General features: G+C 52.4%; 1 protein-coding gene across 2 annotated transcripts in view; it reads right to left on the bottom strand.

Moving 5' to 3' along the window:
• Window positions 1-86: 86 nt before the first annotated feature.
• OSBPL2 (oxysterol binding protein like 2) overlaps window positions 87-23061 on the bottom strand; it is a 64270-nt gene continuing 41295 nt past the window's right edge. For both annotated transcript variants that reach the window (XM_053574213.1, XM_053574214.1), the window contains 10 exons: window positions 19073-19207; window positions 18294-18391; window positions 12675-12857; window positions 10892-10999; window positions 10267-10356; window positions 7638-7761; window positions 5577-5705; window positions 3535-3658; window positions 2515-2605; window positions 87-406 (listed from right to left, as the gene is read on the bottom strand). In XM_053574213.1, coding sequence (XP_053430188.1) covers window positions 304-406; window positions 2515-2605; window positions 3535-3658; window positions 5577-5705; window positions 7638-7761; window positions 10267-10356; window positions 10892-10999; window positions 12675-12857; window positions 18294-18391; window positions 19073-19207 — 1185 coding nt within the window. In that variant the 3' untranslated portion in view covers window positions 87-303. The remainder of the gene's footprint in view (window positions 407-2514; window positions 2606-3534; window positions 3659-5576; window positions 5706-7637; window positions 7762-10266; window positions 10357-10891; window positions 11000-12674; window positions 12858-18293; window positions 18392-19072; window positions 19208-23061) is intronic.

Here is a 23061-nt window from a genome sequence, read left to right as displayed (position 1 = left end):
CTGAGAGAGTGCTGTCAGCCCGACGCGCCCATGCGGATTCTTGTCATGTAAAAGGGACTGCAAAGAATTTCCTGTTTAAATCTTAATGAAAACGATGATCCCAAGTGAAGCTTTATGATGAGACTGCACAATAGCAAAGTGTTTGGCAATCAACAGTTAATTAAGAGTTCAACCTTTGACGAGGGACAATGCCATCTCCATGAACACAGGTATTAGAAAGGAGGTTTCTGCCGTGACAAAAGTTGGCATGGCCGCTCAAGGAGTCCAGCCTCTTGGGCCTTGGCCCCAGGGCCCTTGTAGTCCTCAATAGATGTCAGGGCAGTCAGAGAAATTCCGCTCAAAATAGTCCCCTGCATAGAGCCAGTCAGGAGTCCCAGTGTAGGGATTGGTGCCTGGGTAGAACCACCTGCAGGACACAAGGAAGACTGTGAGCCTGGGCCACATCCAGCCTGCTGGTGAGGACTGTGTCCCTCTCGGTACGCGCTGTCCCGTAGTATGTAGGGGAAAACTGTAGCCCAGGGAGACAACTTCATCTGAGAACTGTTTACACTTGTCACCTACAGATATCATCTATGTCAGCTTCATTTCCCAGCAAAATCTCAAGGCTTTATTAGCTCAGCACAAAACTCTCATGGCCAGGCCATTTTCAGAGATTAGTTACTACTAAATCCTAAGTGATGCCTGGACCTCATAAAGGAAAGGGCTGCTATAACACTCACATTTTCTTTCATTTAAAGCAGACTGAGTGGTTTGTTTGTTTGTTTGTTTTGAGACAGAGTCTCAAGCTTTCACCCTGGGCCATGGCACCCTAGGTAGAGTGCCATGGTGTCATAGCCCACAGCAATGAGCTCTTCTTGCCTCAGTTTTTCTATTTTTAGTAGAGACAGGGTCTTGCTTTTGCTTAGGCTGGTCTTGAACTCGTGAGCTCAAGCAATCCACCCGCCTTGGCCTCCCAGAGTGCTAGGATTACAGGCATGAGCCACCAAGCCCAGTCTTGAGTATTTAACTGAAGACAAAGGAAGAGATTACAATCAAAGTGACAGTGATCATGCCCTCTTGCACCAGCAGGCTCTGGGCACTGGTCCTGGTGCTGGGCTGGTCCAGCTGCTGCACAAGGGTCCTGCTGGTGCTTGGGGACATGGAGAGTGTTTGGGGGAGCTCAAATAGCAGAAGGAATTATTTTCTAAGGATAAAAGAGCGTTATTTTCTCAATATATTTTTAATATTTAAAAAAATGAAGAAAGGCTAACGATTTCAAGCTGTTTTTCTTTAGAACACAGGAAAATTGCAAATATGAAACCATTAAAATAGCCTAATATTAAATTAAATTGGGAGCTCAAGCATCAAGACTTGGTTTCGAAAGTGCCAGCCACACAAGTCACTAGATGGGGCTATTACTGGGCCTGTAGAAAACACCCAAAGATTTTTGTAATAGATGGATATTTTTTACTTATGCATATATTTTATTTATGCTTTATTTTTTATTTTTTTGTAGCTAACTCCCAATTTATTTATGCTTTATTGACTGAATCCTTATTGACTGAATTATCTTCATATTATGACAATTAAAGAATAAACAAGGCTGGGCACAGTGGCTCACACCTATAATCCCAGCAATCTGGAAGGCGGAGATGGGAGGATTGCTTGAGCTTAGGAGTTCGAGACCAGCCTGAGCAAAAGCAAGACCCCATTGCTACTAAAAATAGAAAACTTAATTGGGCATCACAGCAGGCACCTGTAGTCCTAACTACTTGGGAGGCTAAGGCAAGAGGATCATGTGAGCCCAAAAATTTGAGGTTGCTATGAGCTACGGTAATGTATTCTATCTAGGGCACAGAGTGAGAGTCCCCCCAAAAAATAAAAAATTTAAGACAGCTGAATAAGATAATAGGAAACTGCTGTGGTCAGGACCTACCTGTGCTGGATTTACCGGCTCTGTGAGGAGGCGTGTCCTGCCCTGTCTATGTACAGAACTGCTTCATCTCCATGCCATGGCTCTTAATTCCCACAACAAAACCTCTCCTGGTCACGGGCGTGAAGATAAGCCTGAGTGTGGCTGATGGAGGGACGTGGCCTTGGCCTGGTGCTCCGTGCCAGGTGGTGTCATGCGGTGTGGGTCCCTGCCCGTCCCACGGTATGGAACACGGCCTGTGGGGGGCTGTACTAATACCACGTCCTCCCTAATCAGGTGTATCTTCCTTGAGTGAGTGGCTGGGTTCAGATGACATCTTCTCTTTAAATTTGCCATATTTAAGAAGAGTGCTTTGGGTCATATACCCCAGGAAGTGTGAGGGGAAGGCCCAGGGCTGAAGTGACCAGCCTCATGCATGGGGCACTCCCCACTGGTGGGGTCAGGTAGGTGGAAACAGCACAGTGGGTGGTATCACTGCCTCTGTGCAGCCAGGGCAGCGCTGCTGCGTGGCCGCACGGGTGTGGGGCCTCCTTCCTTCCCCTAGGTGTGTGGCGGGTCCTCCTAGCTGCCCCTGCCTGTCCACACCTGCCCACAGCTCTTACCTGGTCTGCCACTCAGCCTCCTCCTTGGCCCGCTCCCGCCGGGCTTCTCTCTGCTTCTCCTCCAGACGCTCCTTCTCCTGGCTGGCCAGGTCTAAGGTCCAAGCAAGCAAGCTCTGGTTAAGACAGGTGATGACCCCTGTGTGCCCCCAGGCCACTAGATGCAAGGGCCCACCTGAAAGCCTGGAGTAAAAAGCCTGGTAAATATGAGCCCAAACACAAGCACAGGAGCCAGGGCCCGGCTGCATCTGCACCCACGGGGTAGCTCCACATGGAGCCCGTGGGCCGTGGGCTGTACATTCCCGAGCAGAGCTGCCTGGGGTGCAGGCTGCAGGCGTGTGAAGCTCAGGCAGCGACCTAATGCTCCCGGACTATGCCGGCAAGTGGGGAGCACAGCCCCAAGTCTGCAAACGCAGCACCTGCTTCTTTCATTAATAGCGAGTGCCTTCAGGGTAGACGGCTACGTGGCTGCTGAGGACGAATACAGGGTGAGCGCCAACACAAAGCATCACTTGTGGGTAGCAAAGAGAGGGACGTGTACGCCAGTCCCAGGCCACACTCCTGACGAGGTGGTCTCCCTACTAACGTACAACTGACCCAACCCAGCATCACTCTGGACCAGCATCATCAGCAAGGATTTTTGCTGTTATCTTGATCTATAGTAAGAAGTGAACGAGAAAACATGCTTGCTGTGCCCTGATGCCCCAGGCCCCACTCAGGGGACAAGTGGTGGTGCTAGATGTGATTATAGGGCCAGTGCCCAGCACCCAACACCGCCACTCTCCGCTTAACAAATGTTCAATTTAGTAACAAAAATTTAGGGACCTGTACCTTGTATGAGCTCTTGTCCATTTTATTTCCTAGTCAAATTGACTGTAACATGTTTACAAGAGGCCAGGGGAGCACTGTCAGCCCATCAGCACCCCGCTCTGGATGGACTGCAGCCCCCTCACTGGGAAGCCTGGCCCTGGCCTGCCACTCTGTGCTGTCCCACCCGGCACCCCCCCAGGCCGCAGAGCGCACCCATGTTGCCATTCTCCATGCCGCGGATGTCGGGGCGCAGGCGGCAATCCGTGGGGGGCAGGGTCTTCTCCATGCCCGTCTCCAGCTCATTGAGGCTCACGGTGAAACTGGTGAAATTATACATCTGCAGGATCAGGCACAGAGAGGGACCTCAGAAGCCCCCGCAGCCAGGGGGCACAATCCGAGACCTCCAGCAGGTGCCAGAAGCCACGGACCACACCAAACCTGACAACCGTGGTGGGAGTAGAGCGGGTCTGCCCTCTGCCCCACCCCCACCAGCACAAACACATGCCACAGCTGTGATTCTGCAGTTTGACGTGTGACAGCAAAATTAGCAAGGATTCCTTTTACCTTCTTCATAATTTCACCAATAAAAGATCTGTGCTACCCGCTCGCTAGAAACTTTTTCAAGGCTACCTGTGTCTTGCCCATAACCCATGGCCTGAGCCCACACTTCGCCTGCCCTGAGACGTAACTGCCTCCCAGGCAGCCTCCCCACCCTGAAGCTGCCACATAGCAGCTGGCACTCCCCAACTTCGGGTGGGATGTCCACCTTGTGCCTAGGATGCTCAGGGCTCATCCTCCAGCCAGACCCTCCGACTGTTGCCTTGGACATCTATCTGCTCAGCTTCTCCTGGGCATCTGAGAAGAATCTCCTACCTAGCATACTCTTTCCCTACAGCCCCAGCCTCGCAGCCGTGCCTGCCTCCCAGCCCCATTGTGCCTTCATGTCCATAGCATCCCAGCAAGCAGACCAGCAGAGCCGGAAAACATCAGTCCCTTCAGTCACTTTGTGCTCAAATGACTTCCACAGCACCCTGAGTCACCTAGAGCCCCTGCCATAGCTCCTCCAACCTGCCCCACACCCCATGGCTGAAGCCACAGGCTCAGCCCTCTCTGTCCTGGCCAGTGTCCCCCCAACACCTCCTAAGGCACCTGTGACACTCAGGTGTGTGTCCCTGCTGCCGGGGTGGAGCTACGCCAGCAGGTCTCCTAGAGCTTTGGGCCCTTCTGGCAGGCAGAGGGGACTCAATGAATCCCCTGAAGCAAAATATGGAGGGGTTTCCATGAAAAAACAGAGTCTTCCTGTTGATGCTCTGCACTTGGCCAGCGCGCTCACAAGGCGAGTGGTTTCCCTCTCTGTGCTTGACAGTGCTTTGCTCATTTACGGCACTAAAAGCACAATAAAATTTTTTTAAAGTTATGTTTCATTTTTTATATAAATGACGTAACTTACAAGATAGTAAAATAAGATTTACACTGCATACCAATGGGAGGTCAGGACCGCCCCACCAACAGTTCTACTGTCCTGTTTAAACAAATGTACCCACGGAAACCGTTTGGCGGGATCGGCCCTAACCCTCTCACTGGTGTGCCACTGTTTAAATAACATAATATGTTAATCACATAATAATAAAATATATTCTATTTGTCACATAATGCTACATATTTTATATTACTTACATTGTATGAAATTATATGTAATATAATTCATGTATTTTATTATATATGTAATAAAAACTATAAGTAATTTTCAGAAACAAATATTGTAATCCATTTAAGCATCTAAATCAGTGATTTCCAACTGGTCCTGTGAGATCTTAGGTGTGCCATGAAAAGTTTTAAAGACCATTAATGAAATTATTTTCAAAAAAAGTTCAAAGCACAATAACCACATTCTTTCATTTACTCTTTTTTTTTGATCAACATAATTTAAGTGTGCTGCAGAACTTTAACTAAAGGTTCAAGTGTGCTGTGAGGAAGAAAAGGTTGAAAAACACTAATCTAAATTAACAAGTCAGGAAAACAATCTCTCAAACAGGTTTGGGACCCTCTCTTGATGAGACACAGCTGGTGCAGGCCTGGGCGGGCACAAGGTCAACACACCAATGGACCCAGCGTGTCTTGCCAGGGCCCCCCCTCCATAGGCAGTGAGCACGCCCCCTGCAGAGCCCCGTCCAGGGTGGCTGAGGCGCCCTGTCCACTCAGGCACGTGGCTGAGGGGCAGTGTGGCTGTGGGGAGGGGCGCGGTAGAGACAGACCTGGGCAGAGTTGGGAGGCCGGGTGTTGATCCTCCAGAGCAGCCTGCTGCCTGGGATGACCTGCACGGTCTCCTGCACCACAGGCACGTCGTCGGCCGTGTCACCGTTGGCCTTCTCGGCACCATCGTCCTAAAACACAGAGCACCTTGGTACCGCTGCCCAGTGCCATGCAGCTATTGGCAGGCAGGACTGCGGCTCCAAGCACCTTTCAGACCTGTCACCGTGCCCCTGGGCAGAGTGAGATGGCCTTTTTTTTTTTTTTTTTGAGATAGAGTCTCACTTGTTGATCTCAGAAGAGTGCCGTAGCATCATAGCCCACAGCAACCTCAAACTCCTGGGCATAAGCGATTCTCTTGCCTCAGCCTCCCAATTAGCTGGGCTATTTTGTGAGCTCAGGCAATCCACCCACCTTGACCTCCCAAGTGCTGGGATTACAGGTGTCAGCTACCTTGCCTGGCCACCTCTTCTTTTTTAGCCAAGGAGAAAATCAAATTTCCTCCCCAGTTTCAGATCCTGCCTGTCAGTGTGTGGAGAGTAATCAGGCTCCCTGTTTCTGAAGGGGCTCATGGTTCCCTGTGGCTCAGGCTGTGCTGTGCTATGCCAGTGAGGCTCCCTTTTGGGAGAAGTGTGCACTGTGAAAAGATGCTCTGTTGAGTGTAAGCACCATGACACAGGGCAACACCCCTTCCAAAACAGCACATTCACTCAAGCTAACGGTGACACTCCTGAAGGGGGCACTTCTGAGCCCAAGAAGCAGTTCATACCTGGCAATTTCATGGTAATCTTAGCATTTTTAGACTGAACCCTGACTGCACATCACACCTTGATAAAACACAACTGCTGCACTTGTTTTTCAAACACAGCCCAGTGGTTATAGCACCGGCCACATGCACTGGGGCTGGTGGGTTCAAACCCAGCCAGAGCTTGCTAAACAACGACAACAATAACAAAAAATATAGCTGGGTGTGTGGCAGGTGCCTGTAGTCCCAGCTACTTGGGAGGCTGAAGCAAGAGAATCACTTAAGCCCAAGAGTTTGAGGTTGCTGTGAGCTGCTGGCAACATAGTGAGACTCTGTCTAAAAAAAAAAAAAAAAAGACAATCAATATTCTAGGGGGAAAGATCCTCGCCAATACTTTGTTGAATATGTTACTTGAGGCTGAGGGCAGTGACTTACATCTGTTATCCCAGCACTCTGGGAGGCCCAGGCAGGAGGATCCCTTAAGCTTAGGAGTGCAAAACCCTATCTCTACTAAAAATAGAAAAATAAGCCAGGTTTTGTGGTGGGTACCTGTAGTCCCAGCTACTGGGGAGGCTGGGGCAGGAGGATTGGTTGAGCCCAGGAGGTTGAGGTTGCTGTGAGCTCCACCCAGGGTGACAGAGTGAGTCTCTGTCTCAAAGAATGTATTAGCTGGTACTTAAAAAAAAAAAAAAAATGAAGTTCACTTGATCTTTTAAATGTATCTAGGCTAACTCAGGTAAAGGAAGAAAGGAGACGTATCAAGAAGGGCCCAGAAGGCCAGGTGTGGTGGCTCAGACTCTGGGAGACTGAGGCAGGTGGATTGACTGAGCTCAGGCGTTGGAGACCACCTGAGCAAGAGCGAGACCCCTATCTCTAAAAAAGTAGCCAGGCATTGTGGGGGGCGCTTATAATCCCAGCTACTTGGGATGCTGAGGCAAGAGGATCACTTGAGCCCAGGATTTTGAGGTTGCTGTGAGCTATGACGCCACAGCACTCTACCCAGGGTGACAGCTTGAGACTCTGTTTAAAAAAAAAAAGAAGGGCCCAGAACTTAGAGCTACCGTGAAAGCCACAGCCTGACAGGAGGTTCCTGTAGAAGCTTCCTGCCTGGGGGTGACAGAGACCCTGACACCAGGACACCTCAAGCCCATGGTTTGTAACAGCGGCCTCCACTAAGTGGAAACACAAATAAAGCCTACGACCACCACCAGAATCCAGGCAAGCAGTTTTGTCTGATAGAGCAATTCTGAACACTGGCCCCTCCTGAGCAGCGCTCCCTGCGGCTTGGCCCCACCCAACGTCTACAGGGAGAGGCACTTACCAGTTTAGCCTTCCTCAGGTGGTCGCCTCTCCTCTCTTGCTTCTTGAAGGATTCATAGGAAACAGGATCTATACCCCACAAGCATTCCGTCCATTTGCCATAGATGATGAACAGCTTCTTCTTGCTATAGTCAAATGGGACTTTTAAGAGCCGGTGAAGAGCAGCAGCAAACTGCCAGTGTGGAGCACTGAGACTCTGACCACGGAAGAAACTGCCCTCCTGACCAGTCTTCTATGGCCAGAAGTGCAAAGATGAAAACCTGCATTTTAGGACCTCCATTCATACCCTTTGGGGGTGACAGTTCCTAACTCTGATGCACCAAAGTAGGAAAGAAAATGAAGGGACAAACCCCAGGAGGCTGGACGGCAGCCCCGGGGACCCTCACGGTACATTCTGAACTTTGGGGCTGTGTGCCCGGTGTCCACTTGTCATGTGATTGTTTTTAGGGAGCCAAGCTTGAGCTGATACCATCATTTCTTAAACACAGTAAATTTCCTGCACTGTGTCCTTCAGCTCTTTCTCTCGGTATCACAAAAGGAACCCTCCTGGTGTGGGGCTGGTATCGTCTGCTTTATCTGTGGTTTCCTGCCTGCCCTTTGCATTTAATTACAAGCCTGAAGATCTTTACAGATTGACCACAGAGCTCTCTGACAGACTCCAAAGGAAGAGAGGCCACCACAGCACTGGGCTCTCTCTTTGCTTTTGCTGTTTTGCCTCTTCCTAGGAGGAGCACACAGCACCCCAGAGGGCACTTCTGTCTCAGAGGCGGAGTGCAGACTGTGGCCTGCACACACAGATGAGACGGCGGGAGCTAACCAGGCCTCACAGGCTGGGGAAAACTCTCCATCTCCAAGCAGAGAGCACATTTAAGTTGGGATAGACAACCGGAAAACCCAACAGACTGCCAGGAGCTCTCTGAGGGTCTGCAAGTGTCAGGCTCAGCTCCCACAGCCTGTTGCTATGAATGGACAGGACAGCCTCTGCTCGGGCTGCTTCCCACAGGGAAAGGTGACCAGGGTGTGGGCAATGCTACTCCCATCAACTTGACTAAGCTACTGGAGGGCCACCGTGCTAAGAAGTGGCCAGTCACAAGCCTGTGGACATTATACAGTCTGTCTGAACAGGGGAGTTTCCAGCAGCAGTAGAGGGTGGACAGAGCAAAAGTACCCACGGTTTTAAATTGCAGACAGGTTTCTAACTGAAAATGTACAGATTTCAGGAGTTAGAAAAAATCTCTTGACATTATAAGGCTCAAAATCCTCAGTGGAATAAAAATTGAGAAATTTTGAGACCCAGAGATCAACTAATTAACCCAAAAGAGGGGAAGACCCCCAAAACTTGTTAAAATACTACTATTTCTCTGCTCACAAAAACTTGCAAAATCCTTGACTTAATGATTGGAATGAACCAGTCATGTGGCAATGACACTCTCATGCAAGCTCACGTTCTGAGTCTTGTCTGGTGATGTGGCAAGATGCTAACGGACAAGAGGAGACAAGTCACCCGCACACACAAGGCCATGCACACTACCAGAGAGGGGGAGACAAGTCACCCACACACACAGCCATGCACCCTAGCAGAGAGGGGGAGACAAGTCACCTGCACACACACAGCCATGCACACTAGCAGAGAGGAGGAGACAAGTCACCCGCACACACAGCCATGCACACTAGCAGAGAGGAGGAGACAGTCACCCGCACACACAGCCATGCACACTAGCAGAGAGGGGGAGACAAGTCACCCGCACACACACGGCCATGCACACTAGCAGAGAGGAGGAGACAAGTCACCCGCACACACAGCCATGCACACTAGCAGAGAGGGGGAGACAAGTCACCCGCACACACAGCCATGCACACTAGCAGAGAGGGGGAGACAAGTCACCCGCACACACACGGCCATGCACACTAGCAGAGAGGGGGAGACAAGTCACCCGCACACACACGGCCATGCACACTAGCAGAGAGGGGGAGACAAGTCACCCGCACACACACGGCCATGCACACTAGCAGAGATGAGGAGACAAGTCACCCGCACACACACGGCCATGCACACCAGCAGAGATGAGGAGACAAGTCACCCGCACACACAGCCATGCACACTAGCAGAGAGGAGGAGACAGTCACCCGCACACACACGGCTTTGCACACTAGCAGAGAGGGGGAGACAAGTCACCCGCACACACACGGCCATGCACACTAGCAGAGAGGGGGAGACAAGTCACCCGCACACACACGGCCTTGCACACTAGCAGAGAGGGGGAGACAAGTCACCCGCACACACACGGCCATGCACACTAGCAGAGAGGGGGAGACAAGTCACCCGCACACACACGGCCATGCACACTAGCAGAGAGGGGGAGACAAGTCACCCGCACACACACGGCCATGCACACTAGCAGAGAGGGGGAGACAAGTCACCCGCACACACACGGCCATGCACACTAGCAGAGAGGGGGAGACAAGTCACCCGCACACACACAGCCTTGCACACTAGCAGAGAGGGGGAGACAAGTCACCCGCACACACACGGCCTTGCACACTAGCAGAGAGGGGGATACAAGTCACTGGCACACACAGCACACAATGTGTCCTAAGCTCACTGGAGACCCGTCTGGACACAGACTTACTTTTTGTCTTGAATGTACCCTTCCACTTTATGAAGCTCTTTTCCAAACAATCCGCATGGTTTAAAGTTAAGTACACACTTATGTCCGGTCCTGCAGGAAAAATATACACAGGCCTTTGTTGTGTGACATGAGATGTCCCCAGAAAGCACATCTACAGAGAGGAAGCAACTGGAGGCCATCCGGGCAGGCAGCACGGGAAGACTACTAACAGCTGTGACAGGCCCTTGCAGCAGGATGCAAATGTCCCAAGCCTGGCTGGTGGGGGACGGCTGCAAAACTCAGTATATTTACTACAAATAATATAAGTGTCCACTTAGAATAGGAGGATATTTTTGATACATAAATTGTATCTCACAAAGCTGGTAAGAGTGTACCAGTCATGCACTTCCAGGAATGAGGGATCGGAGACTGGACAGTACACAATGTCTGAAGATGGTCACTGTGTTTTCACCTGGAGATGACAACACTCCTCAAATAAAGTGACTACACTGGCTGTGAACAGCACCACAGATGGAAGTGCCTGTCGTGACCTCGACACTGGCTAGAGTCAAGCCCACTGCAGGCGGCAGGCCCCAAGGCCCCACCTGGAGTCCTGGATGGTCGCGCTACCATCAGGCGGCGTTACCTGTGGTTTAAAATCTCCACGGTCCCGTACTGCTCGATCCACAGCTTCCCAATGATGACGTTGTGCACACAGCAGGTGGGGTTGGTCCAGGTGTAGGCTTCGTTGTGTCTGTGACCAGGCCAGAAAAAAGCAAGTCAGGGGTCAGCAAAGCACAGACAGACCCCAAGGGACTGGGGAACTGCAGGGAACAGGCAGACCCGGACACAAGCACCAGAAGCCAGTGAAAGAGCAGAGCACTGTTGTGAAGTCCCACATGAGTCTGTTTATTTAGCATTTGAAATTTATTTCTTCTTTCCTTTGTAGCCTCAAAACAAAGCTTTCTACACAAATGTCAAGACAAGTTAACGAGCAATAAAGAAAGACCAAGACGCAGCAACAGCTTTCTCATGAAGTCCTCAGAAGTAAAACCAGGCCACCAAGGACGCGCTGCACAAGGCCGGGGTGTGGCCATGGGGGCCAGCACATGGCAGGAGAGGGTGCAGGGTTGTCCTCATTCCCAACAGCTCCCCACCCTCCCAAATGGCCCTCCCCAAGGAGGAAAAACCCACAGATGTGAGATGCAGGTCACCAGACCCACGTCTCGAGGGAGGCTGCCTGAAGGAGCCACAAGGAAGGGTAAAAAGCCACTCAGAGCAGGAGGATTTCATGACGTAAGCTTGGAATTCCTCAAATTTCCTTGGTGGAACCCAAACACCACGCTATCAGGTTTGCAGCTGTCAGCTCCAGGTGCCCCACTCGGATGGCAAGCACAGAACACAGGGGGTAAGGCGTGGCTGAGGGCACTGGGGAACTTCCTGGCAACCAGCCAGGCTGGACCAACACCAAGCTGCAACCGCAGAAAATGCTCCTCACAGCACATCACAGTCCAACAAGACTCCCAGCTCCCAACACCAGCAGTGAGCGTGCAGCCCAGCCCATGTCTGCAATGGGTTTTGCTGGGCACTCACTATGGGCTCTGAGGTGTCTTTGACAGACATTAGCTTGGAGGGCATCTGGGCAAGGAAGAGCAGCCTAAATGGCTGGGGCGGCCTCCAGAACGGCACCTCCAGCGAGGCCCCTGGCTCTGCCAGGCTTATGTGACCAGCCCACCCAGAACATGTGGGTGTGAGGAGGGCCTTTCCCTGAGGGCACAGCTGCCCTGCCATGCAGGTGGTCCAGGGTGTCTAGAGCAGGTGCGTGACCCTCCAGCCTCAGCACAGCCTGGCTCCGCCACCACCCCTCTTGGAAGCCATGAGGGATAATAAGTCCTGGTTGGGTTTTTTTTGTTTGTTTTTTTGAGACAGAGCCTCAAGCTGTCACCCTGGGTAGAGTGCCTCACAGCAACCTCCAACTCCTGGGCTCAAGCGCTTCTCCTACCTCAGCCTCCCAAGTAGCTGGGACCACAGGTGCCCACCACAATGCCCGGCTATTTTTTGGTTGCAGCCATCATTGTTGTTTGGCCAGCTGGGGCTGGATTCGAACCTACCAGCTCAGGTATATGTGGCTGGTGCCTTAGCTGTTTGAGCCACAGGCGCTGAGCCAAGCCCTGGTTGTTTTAAGCTGCTAGATTTAGGTCCAGTGCTACAAAACACAATAGCAACCAGAGTGAGAATTCCCAAGTAACAAGGGGCCCAGCAGGACCCTCACTTGGAGAAGCTGGGGTTGGGGTAGGGGGATGGTTGGGGTAGGGGGAGGGCTTCCCACAGGGAAGAAGAGTCTTAGTGCTTAAGGACAGCAGGTTTCCTCCCAAACGAGCAAGAAGTTTCAGCCTCCAAAGAGGCAAGCTGGGCCCACCGCCACTCACCTGAGCAGCTCCAGTGTGATGGTGCCCCGTGGCTCCGCCTCGACGCTCTTGCCCCAGAACTTCAGCTTTGGGTAGATGGAGCCGTGGAACAGGAAGTCCTGGCTGAGGCCTTCAGAGTGGAATGCGCTGACGGGAGGGTGGTGGCTGACTTGCTCTGAGATGAATCTGAATCCTAAGTCCTCCCTAGTCCAAAAAATAGGGAAGGAAGAGGTTAAAGAGTCAGCCATGCAACGACAGCAAAGGTGAGCTCCGCAGAGGGCCCTCCACACGGGCCTGCAGGCCCCAGCCCATGGTCACACCCACCATTCGCCCTCTGATGTCACACTTGGCCTGATGATGACACCATACACACACACAATGAGCCCACAGAAAACAAGCAACAGCCCAGGGCATACGCCCCAACCCTGTACACACTCCATGGGACCACCCAGGCCACACAGGTGTTGGCCAGAGACACCATGGTGCAAGTGGAGAGGCATCCCCTCCAGATGAGACTCCAAGCTCTCATCCTGACCCCAAGGGACGCCCAGGCCCAATCTCCAGATGTGACTCCAAGCTCTTGTCCTGACCCCAAGGGATGCCCAGGCCCAGTAAGCCCCCTCAGAGGCTGTTCCTTCCAGCCTCCTGAAATCTCAGTGATGGGATGTCTTATCCCCTGAAATATTTCTGGCCAGGAAATAGGATTTTTAGCACACTCTCTTTTTCAATAAAAATGTCAGTTTTTAATTGTTCCGGAACTCTGAATACACCTACAGTTGTAGTCATTAAAAATTATAAAAGCTAAAACCACATAATTACTAACTTAACTAGAATCAGAATTTCTAATCATTAGAGAGGAAGGAAAGTAGAAAATCTGGATTTTAAAAGGTTGTCTACCAAGGTATATAATTTACAAAATGAATACTTGTCTAAGAAAAGAAAGAGTATTTTTAGCTACACAGAGGAGTGTGCAGGGATGACAGACGGGCTCGGCGCCTGTGTGCTCTGCCCCCCCAGGACTGAGGGGTCTCGGGGAAGCACGAAGTCCAGGGACACTGACAGGTTTGGTCTGGACAGAGAAAGGAGACAAGTGACACAGGTGGAGTGTGAAGGAGCTGCAGTTTGCCGTCTGTGAAGCTCTGGTTCCTGAGTGAGGCTCGCAGCGGGGGGTCACATCCCAGCCAGCACCTCGCTGTACGTGAGCTTTCCATCCACACCGCTGCTTTGCTATCAGAGTTTTTTCTGCTCTGCCTTATCTTTTTCAAGATATTTTGATAATTTTCTGGCTGGCGCAGTGGCTCACGCTATAGGAGGCTGAGGCAGGAGGATTGTTTGAGCCCAAAAGTTTGAGGTTGCTATGAGCTGTGATGACACCACTGCATTCCAGCCTGGGTGACAAAGTGAGACCCTACCTCAAATAAACAAGTAAATTAATTAATTTTTTAAGAGCCAGTGCTGAAGGGTAGGCAATGGGCAGCCAGCAACGTGAACTGCTGTTCAAGAGAAGCGTGTAGAAGAGTGGGGTGTGAGAATGTGCTACATGAACTCAGAACGGAGCTTCCTCGAGAGCAGCTCTCAGCACAGGCCTCCCTTTCCCCATCTCTAAGCTGCAGAAGCAGAGCTGTTCCCCAGCGTCCTCCCCCTGGACTGCACCACTGCTCAGGTCGCCGTGGAGACCACAGCCACCAGCACTGCCACCACATCGCACGCTCTCCTAACAAGCCCTGCTTCTTCAGGTGATGAGACTTCGAGAACAGAACTTCAGCCACTCAGGGGCAGCTGCCCTTTGAATCAAACCTCGGATGGTATTCCCACACTAGCAGCCTGGGAAAGCTGAGCCACCCAGGTCACACGAGGCCAGGTCAGATGGGGAGACTGCTCAGTGACAGATGTGCGGCAGGCAGGAGGGGGCCTGCACATCCAGAGATGAGAGATAACAGTTCCCTCCCCAGTGGTCTAAAGCCCTGATACATGTTGAAGCTCTTCACACACCAGAAGAGGTCCAATCACAGCCCCAAATCCCAGCACTCACCATTGAAACAAACAGCCATTAATAACACAGAAGGCGGGCGGGGCCTGTGGCTCAGTCGGTAGGGCGCCGGCCCCATATACCGAGGGTGGCGGGTTCAAACCCGGCCCTGGCTGAACTGCAACCAAAAAAAAAAAAAATAGCCAGGCGTTGTGGCAGGTGCCTGTAGTCCCAGCTACTTGGGAGGCTGAGGCAAGAGAATCGCTTAAGCCCAAGGAGTTGAAGGTTGCTGTGAGCTGTATGATGCCATGGCACTCTACCAAGGGTGATAAAGTGAGACTCTGTCTCTACAAAAAAAATAAATAAATAAAAATAGCCAGGTGTTAGACGGCACCTGTGGCTCTGTGGGTAGGGCGCCGGCCCCATATGCCGAGGGTGATGGGTTCAAACCCAGCCCCGGCCAAACTGCAACAAGAAAATAGCCGGGCATTGTGGCGGGCGCCTGTAGTCCCAGCTGCTCGGGAGGCTGAGGCAAGAGAATCGCTTAAGCCCAGGAGTTGGAGGTTGCTTTGAGCTGTGTGAGGCCACAGCACTCTACCAAGAGTGACATAGCAAAACTCGGTCTCTAAATAAATAAATAATAAAAATAAAAAACAAATAAAAGGGTGGCGCCTGTGGCTCAAGGAGTAGGGTGCCGGTCCCATATGCTGGAGGTGGTGGGTTCAAACCTAACCCCGGCCAAAAACCACAAAACAAACAAACAAACAAACAAAAAAAAAAAAAAAAACAAATAAAAAATAAAATAAAATGCAAACTCAGGGCAGCGCCTGTGGCTCAGTCGGTAAGGCGCCGGCCCCATATACCGAGGGTGGCGGGTTCAAACCCGGCCCCGGCTGAACTGCAACCAAAAAATAGCCGGGCGTTGTGGCGGGCGCCTGTAGTCCCAGCTGCTGGGGAGGCTGAGGCAAGAGAATCGCTTAAGCCCAGGAGTTGTAGGTTGCTTTGAGCTGTGTGAGGCCACAGCACTCTACCGAGGGCCATAAAGTGAGACTCTGTCGCTACAAAAAATAAAAAAATAAAAAATAAAATAACACAGAAGGCACAGCAAAGGGCCAAGTGATCCCCCTGGAATCTCAAAGTAGCTGTATTTCTTGGATACAAGATGCTCTCATGCACAACGGACCACTGTTTCATTTTTTGAAAGAAAAAAATGCTGCAAATGAAACTACAACACGTAAAAATGTTGCACCATGAAAAACATGCCTTAGAATCAATGAAAATGCTGCTGCTTGCAAAGGCTTATGGCAGCGTGGGGAAGGACTATGGCATAGTATGAAACAAAAAAGGGTGTAAGTTAATATTCTCACATTATGCAGAACCCCACAAACTCACAAAACAAAATCTACCAAAATGTGGACAGCTATCACCTTTGAAGGGATATTTCTGCTTTTGTTTTCTGCTTTTCCCAACATTGCACACTATCTATAAAGAACATGTTGTTAAAAAAATGAACAGACTTTGTTTTAATAAAATATTCTGACATACTCTCAACTCACCCAGAATCCAAAAAAGAGGCTAATTCTTTTGGCTGAACTCCCCTTTCTACAGAAAAGAACTAAAATGAGCTGATAAGGGACCTCCTTTGCCCCAACTGCACCCAGTTACCGGGCAAGGCGCAAGGCCCCATGGCCCCGGCTGGCAGTTCACATCCTGTGCAGCCTGTGGTCAGAGTACAGAGAGAGGTGAGGGGTGCAGCGCAGCCTGGGCGGCAACTCTCATCCCTCTTCCAGAACTGGCACCTGCCCCAGTGTGATGGGCTCTGAGCTGCCTCCTTACACGCTACCCCAGGAGATGCACAGCAAGTCCAGACAGGATGACTCCAGGGTAGGTGGAGTAAAAGCCACTTTGGACATCAGCAAAGGGCCCTGTGAGGAGCGCGCACGCCTGCTCTCAGAACAGTTCCCCTGAGAAGCCACACTCTGCCCCAGACCTTGCAGTGGTCTAGAATGTCCTCGTTCCTACGGGCATGCTTGCCCAGCACGGAATCCTCCGGGGTGACCTTCTGGACAACTGCCGCAGCCCCAAGGCACCAGAGTAGATAGAGAGAACGCCAGCCCAACCCAGCCTTTCTAGAGGCCTTGTATTTTCAACTCTCCTTTAGAGTCCCCAGGATTTTATTACATTAGTAACATAATATTCCACATCCTTGACAGAAGTGGCTTGGTGCCCAGCTGGTCCTCGTGGCCAGTCTCTGGGATATGCTGTGTGCCAAGGGCTGGAGAGGCAGGGAACCAGGGAGGAGGTGGCAATCTGCCCAGGCAACAGTCTGTGGGAGGGACCGTCAGTGACATTCGACGACAACGAGGTGGTCTGCCTGGTGCCGGGCCAGCCAGCATCCTCCACCCTTCCTGACGCCCCTGTGTGAAACTGTGTGCTGATAAATGAGGCCTCTGGTGCAGCCCCTGGGGACTCAGTCCCCATGTAGACTTACCTGTTCTTTCGGTAACCTTCATTACAGGCTTTGGTAAAATGGCCCAGTTTTGCTCACTAGTAATCTGAATCCTGCCAATTCTGCACATCGTGTATACGTCACATGCTGTATGAAATTGTCTGTGAACATGACAATCTCCATTTTGACTCTAACACATTAAAATATTCTACTTTTGCCTTTTCCTTTGCTGCGACAAAGGGGCCCAATGACCATCTATGGTGACTGCATGCTGCTCTGAGAACCTGCCTGTCACTTCCTCAATAAAAGTTTGTTCCACACTTGTCTACCTTTGGTGGGCCTGGTCATTCTTTGGCCAAGAGTACACCAAAACGCAGATAGCTCCTCTCCCCTGCTCGTGGGCTTGGGGTCTGGGAGCAGGCCACCAGCTGCCCTCACACCCAGGGTCTTCTGGCAGGTGGAGCTAAGGAGAAGGAGGCGGAGTTGGTGGCAGGAGCCAGGGCAGGCGTCCGAGCATCAGTGCGTGGCTGCAGCAGTGCCCACCCTTCTCAGCAGCTGATGTCAGAGGAGCGGCTGGGCAGGGGCTCCTGCTGCAGACCCAGGCCAAGGAGCAGCTCCAGCAAGAGAAAGCTTAGAGCACAATGGCAGCTGAGATGGCCACCAGGAAGCCACCCTGAGAAGGAAGGTGGATGGGACATGGATGGGCTGAAGGAGGGACTGATGGGGAGGCAAAGGAGGGGGTGATATTTTGTGTATTTGGGGGAAGGGCCAGTCCTGCCCTCCTGTCACACAGGAGGCTGGAGCTGGCAAACAGGGAGGAAGTCTGGAGCCACAATAACCTTTAAAAAATGGGGAGGGAGTTCTAATAATTATTCAGGGCTGGGAAACTTATTTAGTGACATTGTGGTAGAGAGAAAGGCTGAGGGGTGGCTCTGGCACCCTGGTGACGTGGCTCCCATTCATCTTGCTGCTTATTCTGGATTATATGCAGTTAGACACAGAAATATATATATTCTATTTTCAACGCTATTTTAGATTCCCCAGGATTTTATTAAATTAGTAACTCAATATTCCATGTATGTGAAACAATTTCTTGCTTGTGGAAAGCTCTTAGTTCAAATCGTTTATTCTAGGAGCAGAGCAATCGACACTGTGAAAAGAATCACACTCAGTCATCCTCCAAGGAGTCGTGTCTGGGGGCGGGCAGGGCCCTCACTCTTACCTGATTAGCTCGTATGTCTCTCCCAGGAGCGGGTTGAATGGCTTGCCTGTCCGCTCCCACTGCGAAGCCACAGCCGAAACAGCAAAAGCAGCCACGGACTATAAAGAATCCACAGACAGGGTGAGGACAGCCCCACTGCTGCCCCTGGGAGGCACGTCAGCATGCAGGGCCGTGTCGCAAAGCGTGAGGCACCTCATCACTCTCTGGTCACTTTTCAGCCTCCACCAGCGACATGTGTTGAGATTGAACAATGTCCAGGAAGGGTCGTTTGTCACCTCCAGGTCCTCAAAGCCACGGCAAGCAGTAGCCACATGCTGTTTCCCGCCCTCGTGGCCTGGCCCTTCCTTGCATGTGGTATCCATCAGTCTGTCACACACAGACCTGAGCACACATCCACACGGGGGCTCACACACTCATGCACACTCACACATATGCCCACACACGCACCCAGATGCACACATTTACACACACACGTGCTGGGGGTGATGGTGCCAGGACTTCAGAACTGTCCAGAGGCAGTGCCCGCCACCCTCTGCAGCTCCAAGAGGCTGGCCCCCTGCCCAGCGGCAGCAGGAGGGACCTCTGGGGACAGGAAGGGCCTCATGGCATGGCCTGAAGTCCTGCAACCACACACCCATGGACACACGCTGAGATACATGCTGCAGCCACTGGGCAGGGTGAGCCCTGCGGCCCTTCTCACAGATGTCCCTACATCCAGGCTCAATGCGGGGTCCCACTACTACATGGCCAGAAGTTCAAATGGTGGATAGTGGACCCACCTGCATCCTCTCCAACGGCTGGGGCTGGCGGCAGGCCCTGTGCAGCAGGTACACGTGCTCCATGTACTCCGTGATCCGCTGCAGGAAGCTCAGGGGCTCATTGAAGGCAATCGGCATCGTGATCTTGGACAGTTCCTAAGGTTGGGGAAGTCCCGCTCATTAAGCTCCAGAGGCCACAGGGCTCCCAGAAACCACAGCCTGCTCTGGGCACCTTTCCTGGGCCTTAGACCCCCGCCCCAGACAGATCTCAGAATGCTCCATGGATGAGCCGTCGGCTGCTCTCTTGGTTCAGCCTGGTGATCTGGTGTCCCCCAACCTGCCGGCAGAAGCCCAGGGAGCCCAGAGAAGTCACCCTGTAGGACCCTCCTGAACCCTGTCACCCCCCCTCCCAGCCTCGTGCACCATTCTGGACACGGAGAGGGCAGCAGGAGCTCCCAAACTGCCCAGTCCCCCTGCCCAGGCTCCGCAGGTTCCACGCTACAGTCCTGGGGCGGCGGCCCCAGCACACAGCCTCCCCGTGTCACTGTAGCTCGCCCCAGCCTCCCACTACCTCTCGCTCAGACTGGCCAGTGAGACCTTCTGCACCGTGACCTGAGGCCCTGCCCAAAGGCCTCCGAAGCTGGCAAAAGTGCCCAACTTTCTGCTCAGAGCAGTGAGAAGCAGGAAGAAACCTCGGGGGCCAGTGCAGGCCTCTCCTCGCCAGATTTCTAGGGAAGAGACCACAAGATTAGGCAGAGGGCATCCCAGAAGGAGCACAGCCAGGACTGGCTCTCCAGGAGGACCAGGGTCTGAGGTAGCCAGTGGCAGTGGAGGAGGCAGCAGAGGAGGAAGAGCTTGTGGGAGCTGCCTGGTGTCAACAGAGGCAAGGGTGGCCTTTGTGTCCTCCAGCAAGTCACTGGGCCTGTCGGGAGACTGCCGGGCACAGCACCACCAGGGCACTCCCAGACTGGGTCGTGAGGTTCCTAAAACTCAGTGTACAGGTAGGGAAAGGAAACCACTGCTCACCCACTTGAGCTGCAGTGACCCAGGGCCTAACCCTGAGAACACAGGGCAGGAGCAGAGCTTGGAGCTCATACTGCAGAGCAGCTGATGCCGGAGGGCACGAGAAACACCAAGACACAGGTGCAGGAGGGGCTGGACTGCAGGCATGCCCTGGGCAGCTTCCAGCACTTGGGCAGAGCTGAGGCTTGCAGGAAGCAGGACTGCCCAGGAAGGGTGAAGACACAGGCCCCTGGGCCCTCAGCTCCCACAAAAGGAGCACATGGAGAGAGAGCCAACGGAAAAGGCTCTGGAATATGGGAAGAGAAGGAGAAAAACCAACATCTGCAGTCTGTACCCCAACAAGGCTTCAAGTCCCAACCAAGTGCTGAGAGCCTGTAAAACTGGGGAGACACAGTCACAGTCCACAGCACGAGGGCCATGATGCTGGTAGTAGACAGGAGGTGCCACGAGGCTGCAGAGAAAAACCCCCACGTGCTGGGGGGATGCAAAGTGGTGCAGCTCACAGGGAGGCTGGGCCGCACTGGCAACCCCCACAGAGCCCCAGCCAGAAATGTCACCCGGCTGCTGCCTACAGCACTGCTTGGATCAGTGAAAGACTAGAAGTGACCCAACAGAAGGACACTGGGGGGCGCAGAGCGGTCTGTGCTGTGGTGGGCACACTGCTGAGTGGGGAGTGAAGGGGGTCACTGGGGCAGAGCCCCCCATCTCTCTAAAGACACAGGGGGATGTACCGTCAGCTGTGCCGCCCACAGAGGATGCCGCAGCGGGGCCTGTGGGGAAAGAGAGCACAGGGAGGGCAGGAAGCCCAGCTTCTGGGATAGATGCTGTTGGGTGCACTGAACTTAGGACTCATAATTTTAAAACAAATTAAATTTTAAAAACCAATCTCTAAGCATTAAAAATGAAACAAATGAACCCGCCAGAGTCCCTTGGCAGCCGAGTCCCACAGAGGACAACCCCAGGTGACTTCAGGACACACCATTTGAGATGTGCCCTAAGGAGCAAGGACCACGAAAGCCAAGAAACTTGGGCTGTCTCAGTGAGCACACTGAGCACCCGCCCAGCCCCAGGCGAAGAAGCAAGGCGTGACCGTGCCAGTCCCAGCAGCTGGTCTCCAGGTCTGCCCAGGCCTGCTGGTGAGGGAGGAGGGCGGGAGGAGCCTGTCCTCCCAGTCTGAAGCAGCCTTGAAACACACAGAAAGGCAGTTCCTGGCTCTGTCCCCAAAAGACCTGGGAACAAGACCGCTGCAGTGGCCTCCCCAGAGCTCAGCTGTGTCCTGAATTCTCTTTCTATCCCTGGAGAAATGGCCAATTCCAAATCCCAAACAGCAGATACCCAGGAGGAGCTGGAAGCATCCTTACAGAGGGTTCTGAGCCATCCGCACGTGGCTTCCACAGGCCCCAGACAGGACAATGTGTGGACCAGAAGACACCAAATAGGTTCAACTCCATGAATTTAAAGAAAAAAAGACAAGCCGGGCGCGGTGGCTCACGCCTGTAATCCCAGCACTGTGGAAGGCTGAGGAGGGAGAATCGCTTGAGCTCAGGAGTTCATGACTCGCCTGAGCGACAGTGAGACCCCGACTCATGAAAAAAACGGAAAAACCCAGCCAGGCGCAGCGAGCGCCTATTAATCCCAGCGGCTTCCAGAGGCTGAGGCAGCGGGGTGCCCGCAGCCTGAGTCTGAGGTTGCAGTGAGCTGGTGAGCTACCACGCCCACTGCACTCTGCTCAGGGGCATAGGGTGGGACCCTGTCTCAACAACAACAACAAAAAAAAAGCAGGTTGGGGCGGCGCCTGTGGCTCAGTGAGTAGGGCGCCGGCCCCATATGCCGAGGGTGGCGGGTTCAAACCCAGCCCCGGCCAAACTGCAACAAAAAAATAGCCGGGCGTTGTGGCGGGCGCCTGTAGTCCCAGCTACTCGGGAGGCTGAGGCAAGAGAATCGCGTAAGCCCAAGAGTTAGAGGTTACTGTGAGCCGTGTGACGCCACGGCACTCTACCCAAGGGCGGTACAGTGAGACTCTGTCTCTACAAAAAAAAAAAAAAAAAAAAAAAAAAAAAGCAGGTTGGTTATACTGGTCACACAGGGGATGGCAGCAAAACACACAGTCAGGGGACCAAGGTGGAAAGAAGTCATCACTGGCGGGCCCAGATCCCAGCACACGGCATCCTCAGCAGAGGAGGGTGCTCTCACCACAGACCCTTCTGATCAGCGGTTCTTAACCTTCCTAATGCTGTGGTCCTTTAATACAGTTCCTGTGGGTCGCAACCCACAGGTTGAGAACTGCTGTTCTAGACAGCGGGTGCAGAGCAATGGTGTCAGCATGCCCCATCTGCAGATCCTCACATCAGGGCACCTACTCCAAGCTGTGAGAGCCCAAAGCATTTAGACTCAGAGGAAGAGCAAAAAAAGTATCTCCTGATGGAAGGAATCAAACCAGGTCCACACGCATAACCAGAAACACCAGAAAACGACATTTGAGACAACTAGGACTTTAAACAGAGTGCAGATATTTGAAGATATGAAAGAACTATGTTTTGTTTTTGAGACAGAGTCTCATTTTGTGGCCCTCGGTAGAGTGCCATGGTGTCACAGCTCACAGCAACCTCAAACTCTTGGGCTTAAGCGATTCTCTTGCCTCAGTCTCCCAAGTAGTTGAGACTACAGGTGCCCACCACAACACCCAGCTAAACTATGTTATTTTTGTTTTGTTTTGTTTTTTGAGATAGAGGTTCACTATGTTGCCCTTGGTAGAGTGCCATGGCATTATAGCTCACAGCAACCTCAAACTCATGGGCTCAAACGATTCTCTTGCCTCAGCCTCCCAAGTAGCTGGGACTATAGGCACCTGCCACAACGCCCAGCTATTTTTTGGTTGCAGTTGTCATTGTTGTTTGGCAGGGCCGGGCTGGATTTGAACCTGCCAGCTCCAGTGTATGTGGCTGGTGCCCTAGCTGCTGAGCTATAGGCGCCAAGCCTAAACTATG

Source organism: Nycticebus coucang, chromosome 21 (assembly GCF_027406575.1).
Source record: "Nycticebus coucang isolate mNycCou1 chromosome 21, mNycCou1.pri, whole genome shotgun sequence".
NCBI lineage: Eukaryota > Metazoa > Chordata > Mammalia > Primates > Lorisidae > Nycticebus > Nycticebus coucang.
Note: the sequence above shows the minus strand (reverse complement) of the source record. Positions and strands in the feature narration are given on the sequence as shown.